General features: G+C 39.3%; 1 protein-coding gene across 1 annotated transcript; it reads left to right on the top strand.

The window, feature by feature from the left end:
* The first annotated feature begins 16 nt into the window (after positions 1 to 16).
* Positions 17 to 5,394, top strand: pck1 (phosphoenolpyruvate carboxykinase 1 (soluble)). The gene is made up of 10 exons (XM_003448375.4): positions 17 to 162; positions 642 to 925; positions 1,448 to 1,632; positions 2,050 to 2,253; positions 2,487 to 2,674; positions 2,769 to 2,931; positions 3,047 to 3,271; positions 3,593 to 3,724; positions 3,850 to 3,945; positions 4,191 to 5,394. The coding sequence occupies exons 2-10, from the start codon at positions 702 to 704 to the stop codon at positions 4,646 to 4,648; spliced, it is 1,875 nt and encodes a 624-aa protein (XP_003448423.1). The 5' UTR covers positions 17 to 162; positions 642 to 701; the 3' UTR covers positions 4,649 to 5,394.
* The last annotated feature ends 5,296 nt before the right edge of the window (positions 5,395 to 10,690 follow it).

Raw genomic sequence — 10,690 nt, 5'->3', positions numbered from 1 at the left:
TTGCGAGACACCCCAGGGTATATAAAGGACAAAGCTCTCCATAGGAGATACAATTGACCAAGAAGGAGAAACAGTCCTCAACTGTCCTGCAAACAGGCACCAGGGACACCTCAGCAGATGAGACCAAGCTAAAGGCTCTGCACTCCAGGCAAACTACTGAAGGTAACCTACTGCTCTTTCTTTTCAGTGGGGCTCATGTTTAAAGTGAGGAGGGTAAAATAATATGAGGCAAAGTAATGTGAGGATCAGTGCAGAATGAGAGGTATCTGCACAGGGATGCTGTTGCATCACCCAGAGTTTGATTTCTTGATGTTGCAGCAGCAGAGCACTTTTTTTTTGGAGAATGTGTATGCACAAAACTGACTTATTTTATTCTTTTTTTCCCCATGTCTCTCTTTTTACCCCAAATTTTACTCAACTTTGACCATTTTTCTGCTTCATTCTTTTTTTTCATTCTTCTTGGTCTGTCCTCATTTTTGTCTTTATTTCTGAAACTTCATCCTCCTTTTATATTTTTCCTCTTCCTTGTCACCTTCCTGCAAACTTTCTCCTAACCCATGTTATCCAATTCCAACATTCTTTTTCCGTCTTCCTTTTTTCCCCTTTCCTTTTCAACCCGCCACTTAAATCTTTCTTTCCAGACTTCCTGTCACCTTTTTTTCCTCAGTCTATCGGCTCACGCTCTCTCCAGAACCTTCACCATGCCTCCTCAGATCCCGTCCCAGAACCAGAGTGGTCCCAGGATCCTGCAGGGTGATCTCAGTGCCCTCAGTCCAGCTGTAAGGGAGTTTTTGGAGACCAATGTGACCCTGTGCCAGCCAGACTCCATTCACATCTGCGATGGCTCAGACGAGGAGAACCTTGCCATCCTGACCCAGCTGGAGGAACAGGGGATGATCAAGAAGCTCACCAAATATGAGAACTGGTATGTTTGTTACATTCAGTGGTTTATGGAAGGCTTTCTTTTTTAAGAGACTTATTTAGTTATTTAGTTAGTTATTTTTTTTATGTGAGTGAGGGTTTTAAATTGAAAAACAGAAGAAATTATTTCTAATGATAGCTTTAAATTTCTTGAATATAGCTTGGGTTGTTTTTTTAGCTGGGACAGTGGTGCTTTGGTGCAGCTGGCAGATGCCCAGGGTTGTTGCTGTTGATAATGACAACACACATCATTCTGTCGTCAGCAGCTGTTTAAATATAAAACATACCTGGAAAATTTCTACTTCTTGACAAACCAGTAGGTCTAGGTAGCTCAGTCACACCATTCCTTTTTACCAGCTGATATCAAGAAGACATATTGATTATTAATAATGATTTGTGGCTGCTTTAGGAGATTTTAAAACCGTTGCCTACTTTAAAGTAAAGTACAACAAATTGAAAATTTAAAACAAAAGCCCTAAAGTTTTCAATATTTTTGCACTTCCTTTTCTTCTTCCTCTTCCTGCAGCTGGTTGGCCAGAACTGACCCGAGGGATGTGGCTCGTGTGGAGAGTAAGACAGTTATTGTTACCCAGGAACAGAAGGACACAGTGCCCACTCCACAAGGAGGTGGAATCAGCCAGCTGGGCCGCTGGATGTCCCCAGAAGAGTTCGACAAAGCCATGGCTCAGCGGTTCCCCGGCTGCATGAGAGGTACCAGAGACGAACGTGTTTCATAACTGCTATCAGTTCTTAGTAGAAAGGATGACTCAAATATAGGACTAGAAAAACTTGAGAACTTGAATCTAAAATCAAAAGTTTTCACTCATCAATAGTACACTGACTAAATGAATACATTTTTTCCCCTTTCTGGGACCCTATTGAGAATCTAGACAAGTATATCCACAGTGCAGCAGGTACTTTTTAGAAAGAAGAAAAGTGTTTCTTCTTTCTTCTTTGGAGAATATTTTTACAAGTTACAATGCCTTTAAAGTGTTTAAATGAGCTGGAGGCAAATTTTCTTCTTTTCCTGACTGTCTGTCACCTGTGAATGTCTCAAATATCAAAAACCCTAAAATAATATTGAAATAACATAATAATAAGAACATCGCTGTCTGTTTCTATCCTCAGGTAGGACCATGTACGTGATTCCTTTCAGCATGGGTCCAGTAGGTTCCCCTCTCTCTAAGATTGGAGTACAGCTGACAGACTCTCCCTACGTGGTGGCCAGTATGAGGGTGATGACTCGTATGGGGAAAGCTGTTCTGACCGCCCTGGGGACTGGAGAATTCGTCCGCTGCCTGCACTCTGTCGGCTGTCCTCTGCCACTCAAAAGTACGTCAAAAACTGATCAACTCATTCTCCTGCAGCTATACGGGGGGAAAAAAACAGATACTAAAGAACTACTGCATAATGCTACTGTTGTACTATGAGTATGAATCAGTTACTACTCTGATTACTGTTGCTCAATGATATTTTCACTTATATTTTAGTTACACAATAGCGCTTTTGCCACAAAACTACTAATAGACCACTGAAATGAACAAATGTACTAATTTGTCTTTCAGAGCCTCTGGTGAATAACTGGCCCTGCAACCCTGAGCTGACACTAGTCGCTCACATCCCAGACCGCCGACAAATTATCTCATTTGGAAGTGGTTACGGAGGAAACTCCCTGCTGGGAAAGAAGTGTTTCGCCCTTCGCATTGCCTCACGCATCGCTAAAGAGGAAGGCTGGCTGGCTGAACATATGCTGGTAAGAAATGAAGAGACTGTCACTTAAACTTGGATTTATCCACATGCTGTTCATTTTCACCAAACCAAATATTTCAAATATTTCATGTGTTCAGATCCTGGGCATCACCAACCCTGCTGGAGAGAAGAAGTACATGGCAGCAGCCTTCCCCAGCGCCTGTGGAAAAACAAACCTGGCCATGCTCTGCCCCACGCTGCCTGGTTGGAAGGTCGAATGTGTGGGAGATGACATTGCATGGATGAAGTTTGATGACCAAGGTAAAGGAAGGACGTTTTTTTAAAGGTCTTCAAGGATGTACAAATGTCAAAAATATCATTAATCCAGTACAGCGGACTTTAACATTGCTAATTTGTGTGTTCACCCTGGTTCTAGGAAACCTCAGAGCCATCAACCCAGAGAATGGCTTTTTTGGCGTTGCACCCGGCACCTCAGCCAAGACCAACCCCAATGCAATGGCAACAATCATCAAGAACACCATATTCACAAATGTTGCAGAGACAAGCGACGGCGGTGTGTACTGGGAGGGAATGGACCAGTCACTGCCTGAGGGAGTTACCATCACATCCTGGAAGAACAAACCTTGGCGCTCAGAAGATGGTAAGCAGCTCTTTGATTTTAAGAAACAGCTCACAAAAGAAGAAAAAGAAGCAAGACTACAAGATGTCAAACATTTAAAATCAGTATTTAAGGTGGAAACAGAAGTGTAACGAAAGCAATTTTCAAATGTCTTGTAACAAGAAAAAAAGCTTTTAATCTTTAATTTTTAGACCCCAAAAATTTCAGAGTACAAGATTATATTATAAAAAATAGGGATAAATAACAGAAAGATCATATACTTTAAAACTGAGAAGAAGTGTGCGAGTGTCATAAAAGTAAAAAGTTCTTATTTTCTTTCTTCTTTCTTCTTCTTCTTCTTAGGCGAACCCTGTGCTCATCCCAACTCTCGTTTTTGCACTCCGGCAAGACAGTGTCCCATTATTGACCCACAGTGGGAGTCTCCAGAGGGAGTGCCAATAGAGGCCATCATTTTTGGTGGGCGTAGACCAGAAGGTGAGAAGAGACTACAAAAGATGGAAATGAATACACCAGTTGCCCTTTGATTGAATGCATGAGAGAAAAATAAGACATAAATACTTCTCAGAAAATAACTGGATAATCAATCTGCTTATTTTCAGGTGTTCCCCTTGTGTATGAAGCTTTTGACTGGCAGCATGGTGTGTTTGTTGGCGCTGCCATGAGGTCAGAGGCCACTGCTGCAGCCGAACACAAAGGTCAGTATATGATAGTGTCCTTTTTTGGCATGAAAGACAATCAGTGGATGCTTAAGGAGTTTCTTAGATGATAATTTTGACTTTTACCTAATATTCTATAAATTGTTTTACACTAGCGACAATTTAATCTGAAATTCTGCTAAAAAAACATTTTCAGAATTCTTGAATGACAACAAATAACACATTAATGTCACAGGCTTTAACATACAGTGTACTGACCAATCTCTAATTACTTTTTCTTCCAGGCAAAGTAATAATGCATGACCCCTTCGCTATGCGCCCCTTCTTTGGCTACAACTTTGGCCAGTATCTCTCTCACTGGCTGAGCATGGCTGATCGCTCCGGTGCCAAGCTTCCTAAGATCTTCCATGTCAACTGGTTCCGCAAGAGCCCCACTGCCGGCTTCCTTTGGCCCGGGTTTGGTGAAAATATCCGCATTCTGGACTGGATGTTCAGACGGGTGAATGGCGAGGCGGGCGCCATGCCATCAGCAGTGGGCTACCTGCCTTGTAGAGACTCCCTAAATCTCCAGGGCCTTCAGGGACATGTGGACCTGGATGAGCTGTTCTCCCTGGATCAGGAATTCTGGCAGAGGGAGGTGGATGAGATCAGGAAATACTTCACCACACAGGTGAACGCCGACCTGCCCAATGAGGTAGCACATCAACTGGCTCTCCTGCAGCAGAGGGTGAAGCAAATGTGAAGAGGAAATAGCCACATGTTAGCAGCTGTAAACAATTGTAGGGTTAATTCTCCAGACTGTTTATCTGTAATTCTAGACTACAGTGTTGGCAATAATAGAATGACATGTAAGACATTCTGGAAATGAAATATAGTAACTGGGAAACAGCATCTTAAAATTATAGAACAGAGTATGAGTAGCTAGATTATCTCTTTAATGTAGTCTTAATTTATGGTAAAGCCTTAATGTCCTTTATGAAAATAAGCAATTCTCCTTACAGCATTTGGTTTTTACCACTGTGACATTCTATAATTTGCTTGGGCTGTTCATTACAAGAAATCCATCCAAATCATGGAGAATGCAAATCATGAAACTGTAGAAATAGTAAAGATAAACATTCCTGACTATGCTCATTAGAACTATCTCAGCGAGATAATATCAGTAAAGACTGCTGAACTGAGCTGGAAATGTTACATTTCCAAGCATCTTCATCTTCATTTGTAGCAGCAATATTTTTTGTTCTGTCGTTCCAATGTATTGTCCTATTGTCTTCTATTTAATAATAACTTATTGTGAATGCACATCCTACTGTCATTGTCATATCGAATTATATGGCAGAGTCTATGTTAGCTCAGGTCTCACGAAAGGGAATTTTGTATTATTTTTGCCTTAATTTATTTTTATACTGACTTAGTATCACCTGGTTCTCTTGTGTTGTAATCTAAGCCCCCAATGAGGTGAAACAACAATAAAAGTATTTAAACTTACTCGTGGTTCTGTTTCATTTTTCAAGGATCTGGTTTTGTTATTATTATTTTATTTTGTAAGTGTTGAGGATAGTGTGGCAGAGAAAAGAATAAAACCAAGCATTATCATATCAAGCTGGTACAACACCTCCATCATATCCCCAGCTAGGAAAAAATAATGAGAAGAACTTAATAGAGTTAAAGGTAAAACTAAACTTCAACTAAACTACATGTATCTATATATCTGTAAAAAGCAATAATCTAAAAATATGGTCTTAGTTTGTGTTAAAATATCTGAAATCAGTCTTTCAAATATACTAAGAATGCTAAAACAAAGAAAACATGATTATGTAAGCCATTTTTGACACTGCAATTTAAAATTGGACTTTAGAGTTGGTGGAGTAACCGTTCTTGGTAAATACTTCATGCAGTTTGTCCCAAGGTTTGCATACATCTTGGCAAGGATTTTCTACCTCTCCTCTTTGCAGATCTTCTCATAATCCTGAAGGTTTAAAGGTTGTTGCTTGGGAAACACAGAGCTTCATTTCTCTCTATAGGTTTTCTGTCGGATTAAGATCCAGACACTGGTTAAGGTGCTCCATGATGTTACTGTGCTTCTTCCTTTGTTGCCTTGGCTGTATGATTTGGGTTATTGTCTTGCTGGAAGACCTATTCATGAGTCACTTTCAGTCCTTGGCTGAGTGATTAGTGCCATGCAGTCATCCTGTACTCTTGGCATAAACACATTCCCAAAGCCTAAAGTTTCCAGCTCCATGTTTGGGATAGTATTCTCTGTGTCATCTTCAGCAAATGCAACAAGTGAATTGATGCAAAAATTGCTCAATTTTGATCTCATCTACCACATGGGCCCTCTTGAGCAGGGGTGCTTTGTTGTCACTCCAGGATTTCAAACCATCACAGCACAACGTGTTACAAATATTCTTGGTATAATCTTTGTTCCATTTTTGATCAATCAGACCAACTGCTGTGATAGTTTGGGGTTTTTTTTCACCATGATTCTTCTTTTTTTCACTATTGATAGTTTTTTTTAGACATTCAAACTTTGTGAAGATCATCAATCTTCTTGCCGATGTTCTTAGATGGCTTTTTGTTCTTGCAAGATTCAAGATGTAGACAGGTCAGAAGTCCCAGGTGCTATTCAAAAAACGGGTGCAATTAACTGTCAGTGTTGGCCGTTAATGCTTAAGTTGTTGCCAATTAAACTTTTGTTGAACAGTTTACTTTTGTTTGTGCTAGTCAGTAGGAGATAAAATAATTATTTACCTTACTAAAATGAACATTAATTTGTCTTACATCTTTATTTCTGAATAGTTTGTTGACATTTTATCATTTACTTTTACAATAAACCTACCACAGAAATTATAAACTGGTTACTTTTTTGTAAGTGGCTAAAACAGTGAGTTCAAGTCAATATGTTTTTCTCTCCACCGTAGATCAGCTGATCGGGGACTCTTACAAGAAAGTGTTTGTTTTATTGTTCAACTAAATCCAATGATATTTAACCCTGATTTTAACCATACAGCTGTCTCTTTTCGATTAAGGTTGGGATTAAAACATGCAGACATGACAGGTAACCCTGTAGTAACATTTAGTTTTGCTGCCAAAGCTCAGGCTGTTGGTGACTTCCCATGATGTGTTGAGCATAATTTTTCTCTGCTCAACTCTTTTCAGTCTAGATACATTTATATGCCACTATGTCATGTCATTAATTTTTGTCTGTATTGCAGTTGTGTATTGTTCGTGGTCTCTCTGTGTTGCTCTTTTCTTGACCCTGATGAATGGGTGTTATAATTCAGCTGCGTGCAGGCAGGAGAGGACCCAAATGCAGACTCACAGAGACGGGACTTGGTGGGCGTTATTTGCTGAATGGAAAATAATACACAATTAAACTGGGAAATTATAAGACCTAAACACACGGGTAAAAACACGGAGAATCACACACAACCATGAGGGAGATCGCGACACAGGCCTGAGGGAGACGCTGACATAAATACACAGAAGGATAACAAGGAAGTGAGAACACACGAGGAACACAGCTGACATGAATAACCATATCGAGACAGGGGAAGCAAAACTGAACAGAATGAACATGGAAACACGAGACCTTCACAATAAAACAGGAAACGGAGGATCGTGATGCAGGAGTGAAGGAGAGGCAGATGAGAGGGAGTGAGGGAACATGAGGGAGAGGGAGCAGACATGACAGGCTGGTGAAACATAGATAAACATGATGGAATAAAACACAAGGAGGAGAAACAAGGCACAAGAACTCATACAAGCACATAAGCGCAGGCACACAGAGGGAGACACAGAGGGCAAAGACTCAAGGGGGAATCTAATAAACAAAAGCTAAACAGAACAACCTAGGTACTATAGCATAAACTAAAGACTTACAAAGTGGACTTAAACATAAATCATAATACAAAATGACAAAAACACAAGAAATCTCAAAATGCTGGGTCAAATGACCCCGACCATGACAATGGGTTTCTTCCCATTAAAGGCAAGTTCTTCTTCCCCACCATCACCAAGTGCTACTCACAGGGGGGTTATCTGAACATCTGTTCTTTTTTTTCTGTTTCTGTATTGTAATAAAAAAGTTGAAATTCTGTTGCTGAAGTTATATTGATATCGTGTGTTTTATACAGTGCTGTATCCCAGACACAAACAGCTACATAATATAGCCCACTGTATACACTATAGTCAGTCTTTTGCTATGACCTCACAAAAAGTTAACTAATCCTGTTTTTAACACAGAGGTTGGTACATGCAAAATATCATGTAGACAACAAGACAATCTGTACCGCAATCAGGTCACCTGGACTGTGGCTGTGTGAGGCCACATGTTTTTGTCCCATGGTACACTGGAGCTGTTGTGTAAGATATGAAGATAATGACAGGGACTGAAGTTAATCATCACTAACTTGTTTTTGACACCATCTTTGATTGAAAGAATGTTTCTAAGAACACTCAAACCAAGAGACAAGTAACAGAAATAAATTTTCCACCAGAGGCCGGTTAACCAGTAAAGACTCATAATCAGTGACAGATCATCCAGAACAATTATTGCAAAATGTTCCACTCATCTCCACGTATGAGCACTTAGACATTAAATAAACACAAAATAGGTTACTGGGGAAAGTTTTTGTTGTAGCATTTCCAGCAACCAAAGTGAATTTGCAGGTAAACATTTTTATTCAGGCTGCAGTTCAATTGAATCGTACAGTTGCAAGAAAAAATGGTTAACGTTTACTGCTAAAAAGACCACTTCAATTCACTTTTTAAGTTAAATCAAGGCCTTATGGTGTTATTATCTGAAGAAGAAACAACAAGATAACACATGCTGCAGTTTCCATAAAGAATTCCCATTAGAGTCCCACTAACTAACTGCAGGATGATTGGATGTGAAGTCCATACAACTCCTGTAAATGTACAACAAATGTACACAGGAGACACAGGTTAACAGACACATGATTATTTACTCTTTTGGCCTACAATGTTCCTGCACCAGGACCTGGTCATAACACAAGCAGCCAAACAGCAACCTCAACAGGCAGAAATCACGACAACGCAGAAATACTAAAAACTGCCAAGTCAGTCCACGTGTTTAAATGACCAGGTTCCCTGCATTAAAAAGATTACCTGGTTTCAAAGGATAGTTTCTCACCCTTAAAAACCCCTTTCAGAATGGTAAAGTTTTTTTTGTTTTGTTTTTTTTTACCATTTTTTACCATTACTCATTCATCTGAATACTGGACTTAGAGGAATGATTGCTGATGTATGGAAGCCTGTTTCCGACACTAAAAAACAAAACAAAAACAAGTATCCATAACTCAAAATTTCGAGTTATTTTCTTGAAATTTCGTGTTAATAACTTGAAATTTCGAGTTAGCTCTGCCAATCAGTAATCTACGTGAATGAGGTCACTTTCTTGTTACCCGGAAGCATATGGCGCAGAGTAACACGCACTCAAAACCGGATCACAACAAATTGGTGCTTTCGCGAGTGCGTTTGCTGATAGTAACGCCATGTGATTCAGCTAATAACACAAGGATTTCATCATTTTTGAAGCCACGCTGAAAATAATCAGATATCTGTGCATTCATGACTGGCTGTAATACTGGTAGCTTAGCTGTAGCATTTCTACCTGAGGGCTTCAGCTTCCGGGTAACAAGGAAAGGACGTCATCCACGTAGATTACTGATTGGCAGTGCTTTTCTCAAAATTTTGAGTTAATGAGTCGAAATTTTGAGTTAATAAGTTGAAATTTCGAGAAAATAAGTCAAAATTTTGAGAAAATAAGTCAAAATTTCGAGTTATGGATCCTTTTTTTTTTTTTTTTAGTGGCGGAAATGGGCTTCCATACTGATGTATCTAACAGGCTTAGCCACCACAAATTCAAATCACTGATTGACCGCTTGACTGTGTTGGGTACCTGACTGTTCATATAGTGAACTGCCACAGGTCCAAGGTTTGTGCTCCAGTTTTGGTGAATTAAATTCTAGTGTCTGTGCATTGAACCCCTACAGGTTATGACTGCACATTGCCAACCGAGCATGCTAGTGTTAAATGGTAATTTAGCATTTTTCCCTTTCAGTGTCCAAAGCAGAATCCAAAAACAATATTTATGGGAGCTGTGCAGGACATTCACAAAAGATACCAAATGGATGTTGCATTGTAGTTGTTTTTTTGCTTTAATATTGAAGTGCAGCTTTTTAATTTTGTTTACATTAAAATCCCTTTCACACTCATTCTTATAAACCTGCCGTTTTTTTCTTTAAATTGTTTTATATTTTATTTTATATAAGGTTTAAGGAAAGTGTCCGTTTCATTACCTTACAGTGAAGTCAGCCATGTTTTTCAATTGGAAAACAGGTTCTGCACCATGCACAAAAACATTTTATGTAACTTAATTTTGGCATTAACAGGATTGTTTGTCTGATTGTGTTGTTAGCGATTCATCTTCCTTGAGACAATGATTTATTCCTTATGCTCTGCCAGGACTGGACCAGTTGTATATTCTTGTTTTTCAGCAGCCTAATCTGAGGAAATAATTACCTCACGACCACGCAGAGGCATACTTCGACTGTATGTCTCAATCTGTTTTTGTGCACAGCTCTTATCTAATGTTCTAAATTGTGTAAGCTATTTTTACATCTATAAATTCTTATCATTGTGGCCTATCTATAATGTTCCTTTTGTCCATGCTTTTATGATTTTTTTTTTTATATTTACAAGTTTATACATGTAAGGCAATGATTGATTTTGGGTCAACCATATAATACAGCTGCACAAA

Source organism: Oreochromis niloticus, linkage group LG5 (assembly GCF_001858045.2).
Source record: "Oreochromis niloticus isolate F11D_XX linkage group LG5, O_niloticus_UMD_NMBU, whole genome shotgun sequence".
NCBI classification, from domain to species: Eukaryota; Metazoa; Chordata; class Actinopteri; order Cichliformes; family Cichlidae; genus Oreochromis; species Oreochromis niloticus.
This window is presented reverse-complemented; position numbering and strand designations above follow the sequence as displayed.

Coding starts and splice junctions, on each gene's coding strand:
- pck1 (XM_003448375.4), top strand. CDS start 702: ATGCCTCCTCAGATCCCGTCCCAGAACCAGAGTGGTCCCAGGATCCTG. Junction 926..1,447: donor CTCACCAAATATGAGAACTG/GTATGTTTGTTA, acceptor CTCTTCCTGCAG/CTGGTTGGCCAGAACTGACC. Junction 2,675..2,768: donor GGCTGGCTGAACATATGCTG/GTAAGAAATGAA, acceptor TCATGTGTTCAG/ATCCTGGGCATCACCAACCC.